The 22,281-nt window shown below is 40.4% G+C and overlaps 1 protein-coding gene across 20 annotated transcripts in view; it reads right to left on the bottom strand.

The window, feature by feature from the left end:
• Positions 1 to 21,302, bottom strand: part of EYA4 (EYA transcriptional coactivator and phosphatase 4) — a 140,217-nt gene extending 118,915 nt beyond the window's left edge. For 4 of the 20 annotated variants that reach the window (XM_038131130.1, XM_038131141.1, XM_038131144.1 and 1 more), the window contains exons 1-2: positions 18,958 to 19,512; positions 3,578 to 3,679 (exon numbers count right to left, since the gene is read on the bottom strand). In XM_038131130.1, coding sequence (XP_037987058.1) covers positions 3,578 to 3,610 — 33 coding nt within the window. In that variant the 5' untranslated portion in view covers positions 3,611 to 3,679; positions 18,958 to 19,512. The other 16 variants (XM_038131138.1, XM_038131145.1, XM_038131147.1 and 13 more) reach the window with 10 other exon arrangements.
• Positions 21,303 to 22,281: the final 979 nt, after the last annotated feature.

Below are 22,281 nucleotides of genomic sequence, written 5' to 3'. Positions count from 1 at the left end.
AAGTATTCTTTCACTAGGTAAGTAGTAGCCTACACCTGGTGACAAACCTCACACCAGAACATGAAAAGGACCATTTGGCTATTTTCTTCTATCTGTGCAATACCTGTCTTACTATTTTCCTCTTTTTGACTCAGAATACTATTAACTGAGCCTTCCCATAAATTAGAAGAAAATCCCATGCATGGATGTACAGATATATTCTGCATCTGAATTGGAAAGAAAAAGAGAGTTGTGAGCTTTTTTGCACACACACACACCCTAGGAAGTACAGTAGCATGATAGGCCTCATCCCAGACTGCTCCATGCCAGCTGCAAGGATCCACTGGGTCCCAGCTGCACCTGATGGATCCCAGCTCACCTCTGCATCAGCTAGGAAATTGTGTCATTTTCCTGCTGGTCTTCAAAATAGAGCTATTCACCTATTCACTTGTGAGTAGAGACAGGAAAGCCAAAGGATAATAAACTCTATTCTGATTCTGACTCATTTTCTCGCTGAATGACCTTGATTAAGACTTGATTCCCCCACCTCTGCCAAAAAGGAGAAGGCACAGCAGAGGGGGCACAAGAGGTTTCCCAATATAGAGGCTCTACAGCACAACAATTAGGCAAGTAGACTGACCTCTGGTCAAAAATAGGAAAAACAAATAAATTACTGACATAATGTGTATGTATATATATATATATATATATATATATATATATATTTATTACATCTAATCAAGCTGGCATCTCAGAAAACAGCAGCTGCTCAATTCAGTCAAACACAATTCTTCAGAGGCTCTGAGAACAGGGGAGCATAGATTTCTGAAGCAGTGTGTGGTCATGGAGTCATTGCACTGAGACAAAAGGGGAAGAATTTATTTCTCATGTGGCAACAGGGATGCTGTGAAATTGCTCTCAGGTGTGATCATATAAATTTAACCTAACTGATATAATTTCAGGATAGGAATCACAGAACCAGCCATTTCTTATTGGTGTATTTTTTTGAGTCAAAATAATAACAGTGATCTAAAACTTGCAGAGAAGACCGTCAGAATAAAAGCTACACTACTGTCAGAATAAAAGCTTATCATACTCCAGGAGGATAATCTACCCTCAAAAGTCTGAATAATTTCCTTTCTTTAAATAAAAACCTGAAAATTATTCTTGTTCACTATACCAAGGAACTGTGCCTGGCTTCTTTTCCCAAGGATGAAAGATTCTTTAACAGAATTCCCTGGAAAATTAATCCAATAAAGGCATCTTTCTCTTCAGAAAACTCAACTGTCCATCAAACACACCATGCAAAAGCAAGCACTTTCTAACCTATCTCAGCTGCAGAGAAAGGCAGCCTTTAAAGGAGCCAAGGACTAGACTATTTGAAGCCAAGGTATCAGCACAAGTTTGAGCACAGGTCTTGCACTCATTCTTATTCACACAATCTAATACACGGGCAACAGAGGCTAGACCCTTATGCTCCATGAATTGTCATGATCTAAATGTTATCCATTTAGCTCCCAAAAGAAATTTTGAGGCTGGAATGAAGTACTTATGCTCCCTGAACACATCAAGAATTAGAAATCCTTCCTGATGGGCAGAAACTGCCCAGAGCTAACCAGTATAAAATGCATTAATCAGTACAAAACAGCACAGCTGCACTTCAAGCAGATACATCTGATACCTTCTTAGAGTTTAAACCACTAAAGCCTCCTGCTTCCTGGGATCTCTAGCCCACAGACATGCCCTGTGGCTTTTAAGGAACTAAGCCAGAGACACTGTTCTGTTTTTTGAAAATCGGCTAAGAGAGGAGTTTACCCATGATGAACAGTGAAATGGCTTTTGAAGTTGGGAAATGAAGGTTTAGTGCCTGCTCTAGGCAGGCAGGCTTCATACAATTCCCAGGACTGTGCCCAAGCTCTAGGTGAGATTTCAGTCTCAGTGCCCACCTGGACACAGGGAGTGATAAAATGGCTCTCCCACCCATTACCTTCAAGTTCTGACACTGTTAGTGAAGACTAGGAAGAATAAACTTGTCTTGAATCATGACTTTCTGTAACACTAGCATAACGACAGCAAATCCTACCTTCCTATCAACACAGCACAGAGTTTACCTCAACTGGTAATCTGCAGACCATTTTCACATGTAGCATAAAGCTAGGTAGGAATTACGAGAAATACTAGAGAGATTATACCATGATGGGGTAGTAAAATTGCTTCTAAAATATGTATTTATCAGGCATCCAGTGTTACAAAAACATTTTAACTACTATGGAAAGATGTTTTTGCAGTAAGCTAAACTGGGTCATCTACCTCCTATTAATAACCACACCATGAATACTCCACAGAAAAAGTGTTCCACAGACTGCAAGAGATGAACTTCTGCCTAATCTTTTATGACCTTTATAAAACTTTATTAAATTATGAAGCCGTGTAGCTTTTACAGGCTCTAAAGTTTTGCTTGGGAACACTTTAAATACACAAATATGTGCAGCTGTCCCAAGTAGTGCCACCATGGGGACTTAAGACACTATTAAGACTTTCCAGTCCTGTACCATTTAAAATCAGTAATAAAACTCTAGTCCAAGATAAAGTCTCAGATAGGACCTACCCAGCCAGGAGCAAAGTACTCCTTATTAAAGAAAGTTACTGACATCTTAGAAACACTGAAACTCTTCCCACTTCCTTGCACTTGTGTTACCCATAAAAGTTTCTAAAAACCAAAAATATATATATATTCAAGCTAATTTATTGCACGGATAACCTCCTTCAGAATGTCAGAAACAGAAGTACGAAATTCCTTTGTTCATCTTTAGTACACTAAGTACCAGCTGAGAATCGTAGGGATCATGGTACTGGCAAAATGTGTCCCTGTTGTGAGCAGTAAGAAACAGCAGAAAATTAAGATGCTAAAAAGCCCAATACATTGGATGGCAAGCCCAGATAGTTTTGAATTTGCTCAGAGCCTGCTGTCTCCTTAGAACTGCAGTCTGGTGGTGAGGAGATCTTAAGATGATATCCTTAAAGGCAAGGAAAAATAAGAAAGGAAAAATGAAATGTCCACCCCATTTTTCCAGAAATGTCATCAGTGAAAAGAAGAATCTGTCTCCGACATGGGACAGGGGTATAGACTGCCAATTCTCACAATCCCCTTGAAATCCAAGAGAATCTTGAAAAAATTATTGTATGTCATCAGCCAGTCTGACCATTTGAAATATTTTGCTTCTGTTTTTGGTAACCCTTGATTTGGAAAAACTGACAGACCACTATGGAGATACATTTTAATGCAATTATTTGAATTATTATAATGCAATTATTGTGCATGTTTCTAACATTTTATTCTTCCAATGTAGCTTAATTATATCCCTCCAACAATTGTAGTTCAGCAAAATCTTACGTAACAAAGATCTTGTTTCCTTCAACAGGGAAAAAAGATTAAAATCATTCATTTAATGTACAAACTAAAAGGTTTAAAACTAGAAGCTTGGAAGATTTCTCCAGATCTTACCATAATTTTCAAATCCAAAGTAAAATCCTTTCACACAACTTGGTTGAACAGAGTTCAATTTATTCCAGTCAATTTAGCAACATTTGTACTTACTGACTGCTCACTTAGATCCTGAGAGTCTTCCATTGAGGTTATTCACCTTTCTTTTCCTCCACAAGCAGAAATTATCTTCCTTTCAATTTACAGCTCAGTAGTCTACATTAGAAGAGAAGATTAAAAAATGACATGTTAGTCTATGGTCCTCACTTCTAAGACGTATCTGCAATAAACATCCTAACTGAGGTTGTGGTTTCACTAAAACCTGAAGCAAAGTTCCCATTTGGAGACTATTTTCATGTAAAGTGCTTCAACACTTTCAGTATTATTTTGGGAACTATCAAAAATATACCAACAGAAACAGGGACTTTTCTTTGACTCCTTCAAGAGAAAAAAATAGCTCTGAAAACAAACCAATAAAGAAGCTAAAATGCTGAATACAGGCAACTGTTTAAGTAGTCAACAAATGATAACCCTTGAGAGAGCATCTTAGAAAGACAGTAAGAGAACAGAACTGCTTAATACACATTTAATGATAACCTCTTAGCCATTAAGTGTCTGGCATAAAAGCAGGTTATTATGCAATTATCAGCATGAAGTCCCCTCTCTAAGGTTCATTAAATTCCTTTAGGATTAAATTAAATACACAAGGTGGTTTATAACAAGCGGCTCCCTACAAAGTGCTAAATGACAGACATTATCCTAATTATCTCCTGTGTCTATACCTTCTCCAATAGGGTGAATTATTCTCATCAAATATGGAGATCTTCAATAGGAATTTTCTATTTTCCAGAAATTCTGCCTGTGAATGAGCATGGTAACCCTAGCTATAAAGCCACACTATTATTTTACAATCTCCATACCCAGAAAAGATCCATTTTGGAGTTAAGCAAATTTGCATAATTTAGAACTAAAAAAAAAAAGTGACAGGGATATTTCATATATGCAATAATCATATTATTAATCAAAGCTAATGTTACATTTAAAAAAATGTAAGCATATATGATAAGGAACCCAAACACCCTGGATTTGCTTATATTACCTAGATTTGTTTATCAAGAACGCATCACACGGAATTTCCTGGGATTATGCTCAATAAAATAAACATATTATGGATCTCTGTTTTAAATTCTGACCAGCAAGCACTAGTAAATAACTAAAGGTTAAAAAATGTACAACTTCATTGGCATTTGCAGAGTATTTGAAAGGAACCAGAGGCATGGAACCTATGTTGAACAAGCCATGGCACCCACATATTCTCACCCACTGCCCTGCATTGCCCTGTGAATGCCTCCTCTCTTAATCTCAAGTGCCACTTCCCATACCTCCACTTACTCCCCAAAATGTAACTCCCAAAAATTCATTTTGTTTTGTACTGGATGTTCTCTAGAACACACACAAATGCACAGCCCCAGTCTACTTTGCTTTCAAATTTCATCTGGATTTTTCCTCACACCAAATGACACCCTCCTATCTTCCTTTCCTCTTGCCTAAGTTTCAAAATTATTTTCATTCACATTTCACTAATTTTTGCCATGATGTTCCATAAGGAAAAGACAAATTTCAAGAAAATCAAGTTGCATGTATTTCACCATATCATACAGCTGAAAATAATTCTTGCTTTTCAAAATGGTTTTAGTCTCCTCTCAATTTCAGAGGGATCCAAGACATCAATGTCTTCCCCCACAATGCCTTCACCAAAACTGTAATCACTTCCCATGATTTTTTGGTCAATGTGGAGCCCACACTCCTGTATTTGTAAATATCTTCTCCAGTCTTTGTTCAATGAAGCTAAAAGAGGAATTCTTAAAAAATACCCACTATAAGCAATTTTCAGAGAGGAGCCTGCCATGAACAATATATTTTAAGAGAAAGCAGCTCTTAGTTTTACGACTAAGAACTGCCAATGATTCACCCACAGTATGTGTTGTGTCCCAAAATTCAGGTATCTGTATTCACTGGAATTAAGGTGACTAATACAATTAATATTTATAAATTAAATATGCCACTTGTATTAGTCGCCTCCTAAAAGAGACTAGCTTTCATGAATTTTCAAAGTTACTTTACTGAATTGCAAGACAAAGACAAGCTTCTTTAAATCTTTGTAGAAGTACAAAATATGTTTAATATATCATTTGCACAAACGTGCTAAATTGTAAGTTTCCAGGGCACTGCTGTTCATCTTTACACTGCCTCAAAATTCAGAAGTTCTTACTGGAAATGGAGCTTTTGGAAATAAAATTCAGAAATAATATTTTATCAGTATTATTCTACCTATCAACAGCTAAATTCTGCTTCACTCTGAGCCCAGTTAAAGCGGCTGATTATAACCAACTGCTAACACAAAGATTTTTATAATGGCAGTTATGCCAATTGCACTTAGACCAAATCCTTTAGGGTTTAGTTTTATAAATTTGTAAAAGGGGAGAAAAACCATTAGAGAAGTCAGTGATTTAAATAAGACCAACATTACTCCCTAATAAAGAAATAAAATTAAAGGATAATAGTAACCTCGTGCTGTTTTATGAGGCAATAATCCAGTTACCAATTCAACCTTGTAGTTTATTCCATCAAGAGAACCAGATTAAAAACAGAGGGAGGGAGGGCACTTTTATCCCTACTATATTGCAAGTGTTTCTAACTGGGTTTAAATATTTTTAAAACTGTTGTTAAAAGTCTTAAACTCACAGACAAGCCAGAATGAAGAAAAATGCCTGTTTCTCCTCTTTACCCACTCCTTGCAGATGTGGCTTTAAAACTGATGAAGTGTTTTATGCTCCCAGATAAAAATTTTACCTTTCTAAGAAATGTCTTAATTAGGAGGATTCCTGACTTTCCTCATCAACAAATGCATTTAAATCTAATTTTTTATTTATTTGTTTTTATCTGGGGGAATAAAACACTTCATCAAATTTAAACTGCAACTTCCAGGACTTGACCAAGAGGAGAAACATGTGTTTCCTTCCAGAGATACACACCGAAGTTAAAGAAAATAAACTACTTGAGGATCTGCTGCACACTGCTTTATAAATGACTGAAAATGTAATGCAAATTCATTTTCTGTGGGATGTCTGCTATGATCCTGGGCTGCAACTTCCATATGCTCAAGATAGAATGTGAATCTTGGGGACCCACAGGTAAAAACCAGCCTTAAAACACTTGAAGTTTCCCAAGAGTATTTCAGAGGCTGCTTCAGGCCCTCCAGCTGGCCAGACAGGCATGTAGATCTCCAAGAAGAATCCATCATCTGGAAGGGATTGGCCATCAGACAAAAACCTCCACCATTTCACTTCAACATAAAAACTTGGGAAGAAAAGTCCTCTCTTCAGCTCTCTTCCAAGAAGACTTGGAATTAGTCTTCTGAAATGAAATTCAGGGGCAGGGGGAGCGTTTTCCTCAGTTTCTACCACATCTTTTTTCACATTATAATCATCTTGGGCACATTCTTTTTATTCTGTTTTACCTAAAGAATACCTACTTCTACTGAGATTATATCACATGATTCTCCCTAGTTCTTCTGAGCTTGTATCATGTGATGCTCTGGCAATACAGCTCAGAAATTTCATGTTCCCAGGCAAATATGCTATACTGTTTTATGCATTTTGAAATGTGTTGGTAATAAGCCTAGCAGAAGGATGCTGCTGTGGTTTACACAATTTATTCTGCCACAAAGAACTCATCTCTGTCACAGCCACAGGTTGGGAGTCAAAATGTTACGAGAGCAGTGGTTACAAATAGAGCCATTTCTCATTTTCTAGTGCTCCACTTCAGAAATCTGTGATAGTACTAGTACTTAGTGCTGATAGCTGCTACAGATACAATGCAGGATGTGAACCAATAAGTGAGGATGGGCTCCAGAGCCCAAACTCTCACAGACTCTCAGGCAAGTCCCACTTTGGGTTTGCACCATTCCTACAGAACATCTGAGGAATAAAGCACGTTCAAGACACTGTGAAAGATTAGGCAAGGCAGGTAATGAGAAAATTGCTTTAGAATCAGTACAAGACTCTAGTGCATATGCACTGCAATCTCATTAAATTAGATTATTTCATGTTATTTGTTTCCCATGAAACCCATTTCTTTGAAGGAACAGGGGAAATGAATGGTCAGTAACAAACAGGCACTACCTAATATTCAGTAATTTCCTACCTAAGAAAACATCCTTCTGGTTGTCTGTATGCTTATCACAGAAAGTCTCATGTGAAATAAATAAAATATACTTGATAAAATAAAGTATCTTGAAAAAGATAAAATATCCTTTTAATTTCCTAAATTAAAAGGAAACCAAATGCTGATTTATTAGAACTTCGACTTTGTCTGCCCAACAAAGCCATCCTGACAGTATGACCTTTTCAGGGACGTATTCTTCCCTGAGGAAAACAAGCAGGTGAACAGAAATATATTCAGAATTTCTAAATTATTTTAATTCTCAAACTTTTTCTTCTCTTTCTCCAGAAGGATTCTTGCTGAAAGCAGAAATGGCTCAGGAATTTTGCATGTGTATTTATGTTTAGCTGAAGCCCTTTCCTTAGCTGGTGTCTACTATCTGATATCAATATGAGTGAAATGAGCCTCCTGAAAAACTCCTATTTCATTATAGAAACAAATCTTGCTCCACAGAGCAGAGAATTAATGAGAATATAGACTTTCCCTTCCTCTCCTTCTAATACTTATTTTTCCTTCCTTGGGCCCTCCTCTGTAGAGGGTTAAATGTGGCTGTCTTTGGATCAGTTTGATTTCAGTCCACTTTTAGCTTGCTGAGGATGAGAATTTTACACTGAAAGACATTTTAGAGTGTTCTGGAAGCCTTTGTAGCACATCCAGTTCCCACTTCTATATTAGTGACTTCCAAAAAATGGAGCTCCTTCCTCACCCGGAGCCCTTGGTATGCAGTGGAGAGGACAGCAAGCCATAACATCATGTACCACCAATTTTAGCTCCAGGCATTTCCAGCAAGCCCTGATGGAATGGAATAATCTCCTCTGGGCTTTGTGTTCCGCTGAGCCCCTGCCTACATCGATTTGCATTTGCAGATGCATTGCTTAAACAGAGAAGGTAGATTACCCCTTATTTGGAATAATCTTAATTATGCTGGGATTTCACAGAACAACTCATGCAACTTAACACAGATGAATACCCTATTTTAGCCACATACACTGTTGTGAACAGGGAAGGAATACAGGAGGAATTTCCGGGATGAGCTGAAAAGCAAATGGACCCACCCAGCTGCTTTCTCTACAAATAGCCCTCATTTTCACAGTAAATACTTGGGTGACAGTGTATGGCTTACTTGGAGGGGGCTGCACAAGACACCCTTTAGGACCCATTCAGTGTCCTCATCCCAGCACATATCCAGCATGGATGTGCATAAGAACATGCATATGTTTAAGCTGGGTATATGGTATATATTCTAATGTATATAGAAAGTGTGCTTCTGAAATTAATAAGCTTCAAGGTGCAATGTCAGACATTACTAGATTTAGAGTCTTGCTACAACCCCTGCTGGAGATGAAATAGTGTTTGTTCCTGCTAACAAAACATTTATTTTCAGATCTTGGGTTAGGATGCATGTTAAGAACAGGCATGGGATCTTCAACATCCACCACACATGTACAGCTCTGAGCTTGTCTAGATTCCTTTCACCTTCTCCCTCTACTGAAAAAAATAAATATGTAACTGTGACATAATTTGTTATTTCCATCTTCCTTTCTGAGCACAGGAATTCATGCCAGACATTAAACACAGTAATGAAAACAGACACGATTCATGCCACCAAACCGCAACACACTGAAAAATCCTCAAAATTCAAATCATATTTTTGAATTTCATGCAAGTCACTATACATTTGTTAGACACATCCCCTGCAAACTCTGCATGGTTTTCAATGAATATTTGTATAATTGTCAGTTTAGTGTAATTTGCTTCCTTGGACTGATTTTGCTGAAGGGTGTCATTGCTTGTGTAACATTTGTGGCCATTTTATTAAAAAAATGAAGATGGTATTGTCACTCTACATCAGGTACTTTCGACTTAGAAACAAGTCACAGTATCACAAAACCATCTGGTACCAAAAGCTGGCACCAAAGCAAAAAAAGTGGAGAAACACAGACCATGGAGTCCCACAGACCATGGCATCAGTTAGAAAGTGAGGTAAGAAACAGAAAGGGTCTGTGACAGATCTGCCTGCTGATTCTACCATCACACAACAACAAATAAAAAAGGGGAAAACAGAAAGACTTCCTGGCAAATGGCAAACAACTGCAAGCACTGGATCTCATTTACTTTAGTTTTGTAAAAAAGCATGTTGGTGCAGCATTTGTCTTTTGCAGCTCTGGGTTCCAACTTTACAGGTACCCAAATATGACTAAAACTGATTCCCCTACTCTTCCTATCCCTCCCATCCCATACCTGTGTAATGAATAACTTTGAGAATTTCAGTATACAGAATTTTAACCCAAACAATACCTCCCATATCCTAGCAACATACAACACACTGTGAAATTACTAAGATTGAGGCCAGAGCTACAAATGCACTGATGTTTGGGGGCTTCCCAGCTGTGGGAGACCTCTTCACTCTTGCTTAGATAAGGCATGCAGCTACACAGACTTCATATATCTCATTCCAAATTAATCAATTACAGAATTTTCCAGAGAGAAATGAATAAAACAAATGCTGATACTGTTTCTGGCCTCAATTTATTAACAAATCTAATCTAGAATCCCACTGCATTCCCCTAAAAATAAAGAGAAAAGAAAGGTGGTTCCCAGGGAAAAGAAACAAAACCCAAACACGTAATAAAAAGATGCCACAGACAGAAGCATACCCTTTTAAATTTTCTAATTGAAATTTTTGTTTTATTTTCCTACTCACTGGCCATTTCAATGTTTTAAACAACTAGATTTTTTTAGGGAGGACGATTTTGGTTTTTACTACACAGAGTATTTTGCTTAACTTCTGAGACAATATTCTTCTTTTTTTTTTTTGTAGAAAATAGCTGTGAACAAACCAAAGAAAACATTTCAATTATTTATAAACAAGCCATTGAAAACAGAACGTCTATACTTGGTTAGCTAGAATATTTAAAGACACACTGTCAACTTGAAAATATTAATTATTTTTTATTCCCGCTCCCTAGAACACATGTCTAGTTTACCTTTTTCACATAAAAAACCCTCAAAAACCTTGTGACACAAAATAAGCATAAAATAACAATAAAGGTTATTTCTAAAACAGAAATATTTTAAAATTTAGGAGAACCTAAAAATTAGCATATCCACAAGGTAAGAGCAGACAGTGGTTTTACAAGGCTGAAAAACTTAATGCAAAGAATCCAGCCGCATGGTATCGTGAAAGCTGTGACAGCATCCTACCTATTCATCCCACCCTCTTAAAAATCATGCCACAGTTTGAAGAGGGTATTCAGCAGTATGAGGATGCAATCAGAGTTAATGCAGAAGTTCAAATACTTGCTAGGCATACTAGAAACATCCTGATGAAGAAGGAAGTTTGCAGCGTGCCCATCCTTTTTAGGTGTGAGAGTCATTGCTCAGCAACTGCTATTCTTGTTACTGCCAAGTGTCTCACATGAAAGTTTTTGAATGGAACATTTTGAAATGTCAGAAAGAAATACAAAGTAAACTCACTGAAAAGAAACCTGGGTACTTTGGTTCCAGTTTGGTAGAAGAAATGAAATGTTTTTCTTAACTAAAGTTTACAGTACCTCCTAAATATTGCATTTTAGAAACTGTTATTTCTTCATTCCATGAACAAAAAGTGTAAATACAGAACTGTCCCAGAATACAGAACTCCTTCTGGTGCCAGCATGCAGCTTGGGTGCTTTCTGACAGAAAAGCATAATTATTACTCACCAAAACTAACACTGCTGCACCCCAGCCATCAAGTCAAACTGAAACCACCAGAACACAATGACTGAAAGTAGAAATTTTTCTAGGTACCACCTTTGTCCAGCACAAAGAAAATGCAAAACCCCATACCAGATGTCCTGTGTAATCTACATTTTTCTGCTGCTGATCCTCACATGAGCTGTCTGCACTCATTTCGGCTCCTGGACAATCAGCAGTCCCCATAGGCAACTGAAATGTTGTGACATCCATGGAACAGCTTGCAATCCTACAGGCAAATCTCTTTTACTATCAGCCCACACTAAGTGTGCCACACAAAGTTATTGTAAAAAACAGGTATTCTCAGATTTTAACAAAAACAACTGCTTTGACAAGGCATCCTTTACCACATTTCCTCATTTATATATTTCTTAGCTGTGATCAAACTATGTTACATTCTCCTTCGATCAACTAAAATTTGTTAATTCCCTGGAAGCAACATCTTCCAATGTTTAATTACTCCTCTGGTCTTAAATCTGAAACCTCCGATTTTTTAAAGCTTCCTTTCTGAAGCTAAGAAAGGGTACAGCTTTGGCAGTAGCTGCACCCATACTACCTACACAGCTAAGGTCACCCCTCTTACTCTGCTGAGTACTTAGTTTAAGTTACTACTCCTTTTTTGGGCTACAATACCATCATTATCATTTTCTATGGCCTCCATTTGTTGTTTATTTGTTTGTTTTGTTGCTTTTTTTTTTTTTTAAATGAACTGCTGGCTTGTAGTGAAGTACATACTGTTTGCTTGCTCTCAGTTTGCTCAATGAGCCAGACTATTCTCATCAATCGGCTCTCACCATTATTTACCCATCCCTCGGTCTTTGTAGTAGCAGTACTTTAGGCATTACAGTCTAACAACAGAAGTATAAGGAAGTTTGTAAGAAGAAAAATATCTTTTATTATGTCAGTAATTGTTCTAATCAAGGGTATTACTTCTTGTAGAACTTACTAATCTGGGTGTCACTGGTAAAATAATAAATAGGTTTTGATTTGATGATTGCCCCCTGAAAAATCCTTTGTAATAACACACTTTTAAAAGACTCATTAACAAGTAACTATTTGTGAAATCTATGCTTTAGTTTGCTGTTTAATCCATTTCATTTGTGCCAAGTTGATTTTGTATCCCTCAACTTTATTAATCAAAAAATCATGTCAACTCAAGACAGACATACAGAACTTTATTACATCACTACACTTCTCTTTGGAAATCAAACTTGTACTCACATCAAAAATAATACCAGTGGTTTGGCTCGCTTGAGTGTTCATAAACCCATGATGCCGTACAGTATGCATATTTCAGTGTTATATGGGAACAACATAAAAAAAGGCATTTGGAACATGATAGCCTGTAAGTTAATACTTTGTGACAGTGGAGACTAATAAAAAATAGTTGCCATAAATTAAGCACTTGTCTACAGTGACAGCTATGTAATGGCCACTTCTGAGAAATTATTGCACTTCTTTCCCCAGGAATAGTGATAAAAGAATGCAGCCTGTCACGAGCGCCGCAGCCCTTGGCAGTGACGTCCTACTTCTAGTGGAGTTATGCTCCGCCTGTTCCCTGCAAGCCAGCTTTTGGACAGCAGTGCAAAGATCTGGAAAAGTTCTGTCGTCTGGTATCACGTCTGAACTTCCTTCAAGAAAATCACAGCTGTCCCCTCCAAAGGCCCCAGTACTTTCCCTATTGTTTTAACTCACACGTGTATCTTCCAATTATTTGCAGCTAATTTGATTTTAGTCAAAAATCCCTGCATCAACACAACCTTTTTATTAAAGATAAAGGGGTGATTTTTGTAGACAATGTTTTCATTCTGAAAAATTCCACCTATCCCACAGACTTGACCCTGCACTTCAGTTAATAGAGGTGGCAGATTAGGTAACGGGGACTGTGGTTCTGCAGCTATTTCTGCAGCACCGCTGCCAGGCTCAGCAGCTCGGGTCCTGCCACTCATTCCGACCTTTGCCTCGCTGCCAGCACAGCTGTTTGTGAACCACAGCAAGAGGGGATCCAACTTAAACGAGTGGCCGGCAGAGGCGGGTTAAGGGGCCGCTTTAGAAGCGCTGCCACCAAATGTGAAACCATGGCTTCACACTTTTCTGTCCTCTACCGCAGGAAACAGACGGAGGTAGGACTTCAGATAGGGTTAGCAACTCACGAGGTTACTGCTATTGATGCTTATATGAACCAATACCCCTATATAATGATGTAAAAACAGAGCAAAATGCTGCACCTCCTCCTACAGACCTTACAATCAAACTATTACAGACTTAGTCCCGATTTGACAGCATCTCGCAAGCTGTTGCTCCAATCCTGGACTTCCTTCAAAAAGCTAGGCAGTTTCACAACTACCAGGGAGCAAAGTCTTCTATTTCATTTGTATTATGCCAAAAATTTGACTGCTCACCTAGCCCTTGGAGAAATCAGACTATAATTTAGTTAGAAAATTGGAAAACAAACTGGAACATAGCTAACTAGATACCAGAAATGACTAGGAAACACATAATCTAGCCATTTCAGCTGAAACACCTCATGTTGCAGGTAACTCCCAGACATACTGCTGCACAGTGAGCACAGGATTCAGATGGTACTTTGAACACAAAAATTGCTTCTCTGAAGGTGCAGTTAACCGAAAAAAATTTAATTTGATCATTATATTACATTCTTCTACCATACCAGATTAGAATAAACATAAAAATAGGTGGCTGAGTGGAAAAGTACTTTCATCTTCCTATTTGGAAAACCTACTACAGTTTAAATCTTGCCTAGGGGTAACAAGAAATGTTATTCTCAAAACCCTATCCCAGAATACAATCACTGCATTTGTAAAAACTTCTGTATCATTCAGCCCTATTAGTTCTCAGAGAACTTCCCAGTTCTCTGTATTAAGAGGACCAGAACAGAAATGCTAGGTTGAGTCTGAGTTGCATTGCTAGAACTTGGCAAGGAAATGTGCATAATCTCCCTGAGCTGTGCCTGGTTTTGTGAGACCACATCTATGCTGGGACACTCAGAAGAGCTGGAAGAAAGACCTCATACACAGCATGATGTCAGGATGCATAAACTGAAGTGTACAGAAGCTGGTTTAGCTGCTCAATCTTGGGAGTAAGGTAAACTTCATTTTCTGTGATGTTCTGGGAATATACTACAGTGAATAAAAAGAAACATCCAGATAGGATTTAATATGGACTTCACAGCTTTCAATGAATAGGCTTGGAATTCATGAAATGTCCCTGAACAAGCACAACCTAATTTCTCATTTCTTTGAGCAACAAAGTTGCATTAACAGAATTTTAAAAAATACAGACAATTAGCAATATTACTAACTGCATCATTTTCAAAAGTACAGTTACTGTAAAAGGCATTTCTGTGGTCATGTATAAAATGCTACCAAAAAAGTTCAAACATAGGAGTATGAAAGTGCCTTGAAATGGAAGAAAAAATATATAATTTGGACATTTATACTTAACTCTTTTTTTATTATTTTCCTAAGTATTGCAGGATCACTTCTCTGTGTATGTGATCTCACACATATAATGTATATTGCAATACCCCACCAAAAGAGCAGACTGAACTAAGAATAGAGGACTAGATACTCATCTGGCATAATGTGAGACCACTCCAGTAATTTCAGCATTCCTACTCCAATTTGCAACAGCTAAGGATCTGGCACAAAACATCAAGTTAAGTTTCCAATTACCTCATGCACCAGCATTGATTTCAATAGTTATATACACATAGTCATAGAGGAGAATTATTTGAAAAATTGCAAACTCAGCTCTGTGTTTCTTTTACTTTATGGTCTCAATCAGACCTTCCATGGTATTTTAATGTAGGTTTTTGTGGTTTAATTATATATATGTCAAGAGCAGACTAGTTACTTGCTGACGTACCCAATTAAAAAAAAAAAAAGGCAGCAGTAATTTTTCACTGCTGAGAATGTGAGCTTATACTGGGTCACATCACAATAGTATTTCATTTTAATGCTGCGAAAAAATCTAGTGCATATTAACTAAATCACATAAGTAATGAGTTAACATCTATGCAAAAATCAGTCTTTGTGTGAATATTTTTCAGGTTGCCTTGGGAGGTTTTTTTGTAATTTTCTGCTCCAAAGTAGTCAAATTTTGTATAGCCCAGCACAACCCTAGTTCAAAAAGAGTACTCAGTCAGCCCAGGCAGACTGAGTTCTTTAGAGACAGCATTTAAATTACATCCAACAGAACTGCCCTCCGCTGTAGTTCTGCAGACAGCTGCTCAATGAAAAGTCACTGTAAATAATAGTATTTATTTAGTTAGTTCTAGGAAAAAGACATAGGTCTCCAAATTAATTTATGCATAGAAATCCTCCAAACGACTTCTTTTCAAATCCATGGTAATTGCAACCTAACTCAAACTTTAGTGCCTACTACCCAAGCCTAACAGCCTAAAACCAAAAAAGTCTCACTGGCTTATGGAGTGAGAAGCTCTGAAGATAATCACCAGTCCTTATAATCTTCCCTTGGAGAAATAAGGAAATTTTTAACAAATTGAAAATACAATGCTTAAACTTCAGTATTCCTCAAACAGCCATTAGCATTTGACATTTTACTCAAAAGCCTAATGACTAGCCTATACAATCCTGTGACTGAGACTGCCCAGTCATACATTTCAATATAGGACAATCAATCATCAAAGTAATTTTCACTGTTTAACGTTAAAACAAAGAGGCAGACAGCTATTCAACACATTTTTCAGGCTTAGAGATAAAAAGAAGAAAATTCCTTAAAATAGCTTTTGCCTTTAAGGTTCTATATTATAGGCATCCCAAAAGCAATCCTTCTGGCAGCATTGCAAACTACAATGTAGACTAAGAATGTGAGTTTTACTGCCTTTTCAAATAGATTTTATTATTTATTTGACATATGAGCACTCTTCTTATCTGAGCTTTTGCATTGCAAAGTGCGTCCAAGTTCCTTTAACCACTTCTGATTTAATGACAGATTTAATAACACTGCAACACAGAAGTGTGGAATTGGCCAAAAATTATTTCATAAAAATCTGATTTCTGTACAGCAACGTCTAAAATGTCACCTAATACATACAAGTAAATCAGAAAGTTTTTAATGTATATTGTAAAGCCTGAGGCTTTGATAGGTAAAACATCTACTGACTTTAAAAGACCATAATTTATTTTTAATAACCATTTTTATTTAATTTTTCAAAGAGAAGCAGTTTATGCCTTCAGTAGAACCATGCCCTGAAATCTCAGGGGTGATAAAAAGGCCATGCCAAAGCTGAAAGGTTTCGAATATCAAACTATACTATTATGTCAGGGTCAGCAAGATCAATTAGCACTTTTCAATGACAGAAAAAGGTTAAGTTGGGCACACATATACACAATATTTAAATCCAAAAAAGAAAAATAGCATTTATTAGGCATACTTATAAACCCCTTGATCAATGACTGAATATCAACACTCTTCTTCCAGTTGCATACCATAAATGCCAGGATTTTTAAACACAAAATGTCAGGAAGATTCCAGATATATTAGATAGCAGAAATACTACTGGATTCTCAAGTACAAAGAAAAAAGCATAGACATCTGAGGGTTTCTGCTACCAGACTTGGTTTAGTGGTGAACTTCCAAAAAGCTTTAAAAATACTCGACCAACTTCACATATGTCTGTCAGTCTGATGTCCCTGTGTTTGTATTTTTCCTGCAAACCCTGACAGTACCAAAAATGAAAGCTAGTGAGCAAATAAACCTATTCCTATGTTCAACCAAAAAACAAACCTCACCCCACCTCCCAACTGGAAAATACTAATCTGTAAATTAATTTATCCAAAATCTGGGGAAAAAAAGCAAGTTTACACCTTCTGCAAGTAACAGCCAGAAACATACACACCAGGAAGCAAGGAAACTTACATTTCAGTTCTTAGTATCACAAGAATACTCACTGGAAGCACAGGTATGTTAGAAGTTAACTCGACACCTGTTAATTCAAGTGTTGCCATCATAAACATAGCTTGAGCAAAGTAGCTGCTTATGATATCAAATAAAGCCAGCATAAAATCACAATAAAAATCCAGAAGATTAAGAAAACCTAACAAAAAAGTACGCTGTGTTGAAATCAGTGATTTAGATTGGTATTGCACTGAGTAAAAGCAATGCAAGATTACTTTTTCTCGACGATATATTTCAAAATGTCTCTTTTTTATGCCCATTTCTTCAAGGAGCGATTTGAAATATTTACTACCAGACAGTACCTAATTTTAGGTTTTAAGTGCTTTAACAGCTCTATGAAATATGATCAGCAGCTGCAATATAGAAGTATGCTGAATAAACGCTCCTTATAAAAAGGGAGACCTGCTTTACCCTGAGTTCATAAAATCCCTACTTTCAAGAAGGAAAAAGATAACACAGAAAAAATTGAATAGCTGTGTCCTAGAGCGTTTAACAGAAATTCCAGGAATTTCTTTTTTCTTTCTGTGGTAACTTTCGTATTTAAGAAAGTAAAATGCTTTTTAAATTTTAACACTGGAGGATTGCACACAACATTGTCCAATACCACCCGTTCATCAAGGAAACAGACAGGTACCTTTCCCAAACCAAATGTTTATGTTTAATATTAATTGTAGGACTTGCATAAAGTTTAAAGAGTTGCATAAAGTTTAAAGAGTTAAACTTTAACACTTGCATCAGATGCTAAAAATATGCCACATGATACTATCTATAGCTGTATTTCTACAGTTGCCTTGTTTGAAATATTTTAACTGGGAACTGCAACTAAATGAGAACCCATCCGTGCCCTACTCAATACACTGCTTGTTTAGGATTTATTTATTCCGTTGACATTATCCACACAGAATAAATTTATACTGCAAAGTGTTGTGAGGCCATGAATAAATACAAATCCAGCAAGAGTAACCTCCAACTAAATTTATTATCAGTACCACCATATACATGTAACAATTAATAACTGCATACAAATTATCTGTACAAAGATACATAAAAGATTCATCAACATACTCCACTTTCATTTCTATTAAATCTGGTTGAAGAACATTTGGTAACATAAATACCGCACTTAAAAAAAAAAAAAAAAAGGCAAAAGGAGCTGTTTCAGACATAGCCCAGCTAATGTTAGATGTCAAACAGAGAAAGAATCACCAGGAAGAGAGAGAAATATCAGTCTGTATTTCCACTTTACCCACAGTATGATATATATTGCAAGTATGCAAGCATTTGTTATTCAGCAGCATTTTCAGAAATAGTAGGGGAAGAGTCAAGCCCGCAGCAATTTTACGAAACTTCTTTCGAGTGTTAGGGAAATGAAACAAAGATACGGCCTGAGCTTTATTGCAAAGTACATGCTTCTAACATCAAACTCCGAGGTCAGACCAGAAAATCTATCTGCCAGACAGAAAAGATACCTTCATTGTATAACTCCCTCTAAATCTAAACTGCTGATTAGTTTACCTTAGATACGCTTTCTGGTCTCCGCAAATGAAACACGCAAAACCAAACTCAGAAAACTGTAAATACTGGTTCCTTACTGTTCTAGCATGACTTCATACTTAAACTGGAACCGGCCAAGTCGCTCCCTTGTCTGGTACAGCGTGCGTCCCAGGGTTTTTGTAAACACCACCTATTTCACACCGCCACGCGTGAGCCGAGCGCGTCCCTCCGTGTGCTCGGCTGCAAGCCCTGCCCGCGGGTACGGAGCCGGCAGCACCGCGCCTGCTTGGCGCGGAGCGGCAGTTTCATAAATGTAAATGAAACTTTAGATGCCAACTACCGATTGGCAGCGGCGATGCCGTGGGATCCCGCTCTCCCTTCCCGGCGGAAGGCGCCGCGGGGCTGCTCCCCGGGCAGCCCTGTGTCCGGCCGGGCACAGCGCGGAGCCCCCGCGGCTCGGGGAGAGCCGCCGTGTGAAACGCAGCTGGCGGCTCTCCGCGGGTATCTGCCTTTGGAAGTGTCTGTAATGACAGCAGGAGAAGGAGATTAATGGCTAGGAGCCCACAAGTTTTGAACACGGAGAATCCTGTTACCTCCTCGCGGATCAACTACGCGCACACACCCGCACACACACACACGCACACACATGCACACACAAGCCTTACCCACGTGGAAACGCTTTCTAACCAAAACACAAGTCCCCGCATCGCCGGTGCAAAAGGCGACGGGACCCCCGTGCCGGGGCTTCCCCGTGCCCCGTCCGCCGGCGCAGCGGAGACCGCGGCGGGGGCGGGGGCGCGGTGGGACGACCCGAAAATGCAACGTTTTGTCTTTAAACCACAAGAAAAACAAGCCGAGGCGGGGGAGGGGAAGGGCAAGAGACATCCCCCAGGGAGAGGAAACGGAGAGGAACAAAAAGAACGGGCAGCTCTGTCCGCCCTCCCTTCGGACACTCGAAAAAGTAGCCGCCGGAGCCCCCGCGACGGCTGCCGGCCAGGAGGCAGTGGGAAGCAGCCTGCCCCGTCCTCCGGCACCCCGGGCGCGGCACGCCCGCAGCGCTCCGCCCTGGGGCAGGCGGGCAGCGGAGACCCCCGAGCGCTGCCGGCGCCGTGCGGGGCGGAGGGCGGGCGGCGGAACCGAGCGACTCCTCTGCCGCTGCCGCCCGTGCCCCCGCGTCCCGGCCGGGCTGCCTTGCCCCCGCGCTGCCCGCACCCTCGCTGGACGAGCGCAGGTTTCGGGAAGGGACTGCCATCCCTATGTGTTTTCACGCCGCTCTGTCCGGAGGGGACCTCGCCACTAGAAATGTTGTTTCCTCACAGCCTCCGGTCAAGCCGCCGCTGGCCCCGCCGCCGGCCCTCGCAAGGGCAGGCGGTCTGCAGAGCGACCTGGCGGCCGGCAGAGCCCTGTCGCCCAGCCCAGGCGGGCCGGCAGCCCCGGCCGCTCTTGGGGCGCAGCCCGGGTCCCCCGTTTCCGCCGCACCGGAGTGGGCGGGAGGCGCAAGCGGGGAACAATGCGACGGCAGCCGTCGCGGCTCGCTCCTGTCTTGGGGCTTACCCCAGCAGCCCCGGTAACACCCAGCCGAAGAGCGGTGAGGGCAAAACAGCAGGGAACGTCACCTGGACAGAGGCAGAAAGTCCGGCTGGGCGTGGAAAAAGTCTCCCCGTCCGCACGGAAAACCAGATTGGTTTTTTGCAATTAAACTCGCATGGGGCCGGGGTAAAAGCTGGTCTCTACCCCGCGGTGGACGGCTCCGCTGCTCCTTCCCATCACATTTGTTTTACAGCAACTTTGTTGTTGTTGTTACTGCTGTCATCGAACCGACATGAAAACAGTGCTAAATAAACGCTAAATTGGAGACGCACACACCCCCTCCATGGACACATGCACATGCGACAGGGAACCCGTTTCCTCCACCTCCGAGCAGGAGGGGTGGGAGGGAGATGCAGGGACGGGGAAGTCAGAGACACTCACCTTCTCGCTGCCGGGATATGCCGCTACCTTTTTTTTAGGGCCGCTCCTTATTTATTTATTCTCGTACCTTCTCCGAGCCGAGGCTCCCTTTTGCACTGTTCCTCTGGCCAAAACAGAACATCCCCCCTACAAGTCGTCCCCCCCACCCCTTTCTCCACACACAAATAAAGAGCAACTCGGAGCAAAACGGGAGGGGGAATTCGGGGAGGGAGGGGGGGAGTAGATGGAGGAGGAGGCTGGTACGGGAGAAGCCAAACACTCCTCGCACTTCAGTGAGTGCAGCTAGTTGCCTCTCACGCACAGGAACGTAAAAAGTTTCCCTGGCAAGGGACGGGACTTCCCTAAGAAAAGGTAACCCCCTCCCGCCCTCCCGCCCAAAAAGGCCGTCCCGGGAACGCGGAGGTAAGGGGCGAGGAGCCGGGAGCCAGCGCAGCCCCGGGGCGCCGCTCCGCACTTGTGCCGGGAGCTGCCGCCGGGGCTGCTCCCTGTGCCGGCCCCTCTCGGCACGGCAGCCTCGCTGCCCACCCGCCGCTGCCCCGCTCAGCTCGCCGGCACTGCCCTGCCCCGGGCTCGGAACACCGCGGCGGGCACGGACCGCCGGCTGACCCGGCCACCAGACAATTCCAAAGTGTCCCTCCCGCGGTCCTCGGCCTCACAGCCCGGAGCCAGGACCTTTTGCCTTCGTTATTCCCCGACATCTGCAGTTAGTAGTGATGGGAGCAAAGGAGGGGGCCCTGAAGGGTAGGATTGATTAATGTCAACCCTCTGGAGTACAGGTAGCGAAGTCCGCACTTCATTTTTTCCCTTTGTTTTTTCTAGAAGAAGCCCATAAAGTAATCCTGAGGTTGAATGATCAAGTACGATCAAGTGCTACACAACAGGACTGGTTGGCATACCCTTTTATAGGACACATTTGTCTCCTTTCTCTCAAGCTGGTCAGTGTGGATGAAGGCAAAGTCCTTTCCTGCTCTGAAACTGAACACTCTTCTCGGCAAGAAATTCAGCAGCTGCATTTGGTCCTCTTTGCTCCATTGTGTGGGGAAGCGGAAGAAAATCCCTAATTGCTTAGTCACATTTCATACTCTTACCCTTCACCTTGTATTATCTTCTGACTATAGTTTCACTGAGTGGATTGAGTGGCTCTTTTTCAACCAGCTGCATCACCCTCTTTCTGTCAAGTTAACTTCACTCTCCAAAGGGTCTAAGTAAAAGATTTAAAAGAGGAGGCAAAAGTTAGGCCCTATGTTTGGAGAGAGAGATGTGAGAGAAAAGTCTTGGACTTCAGAGGTCATGAATGCTTTTGAGGTCAGCAAGTCACCTGAAAGGAGGGGGAAAAAAGAATGGATTTGTGAAAACTCCTTCCTACCTGCCTTCTCTTTTCTTGCTTTGCATTTGGTGATACTATTTAGAACTATTTAACTTTACTCAAGCCTATGAATTTCATAATTTGC

This window comes from Motacilla alba, chromosome 3 (genome assembly GCF_015832195.1).
Source record: "Motacilla alba alba isolate MOTALB_02 chromosome 3, Motacilla_alba_V1.0_pri, whole genome shotgun sequence".
Classification (NCBI taxonomy): Eukaryota; Metazoa; Chordata; class Aves; order Passeriformes; family Motacillidae; genus Motacilla; species Motacilla alba.
This window is presented reverse-complemented; position numbering and strand designations above follow the sequence as displayed.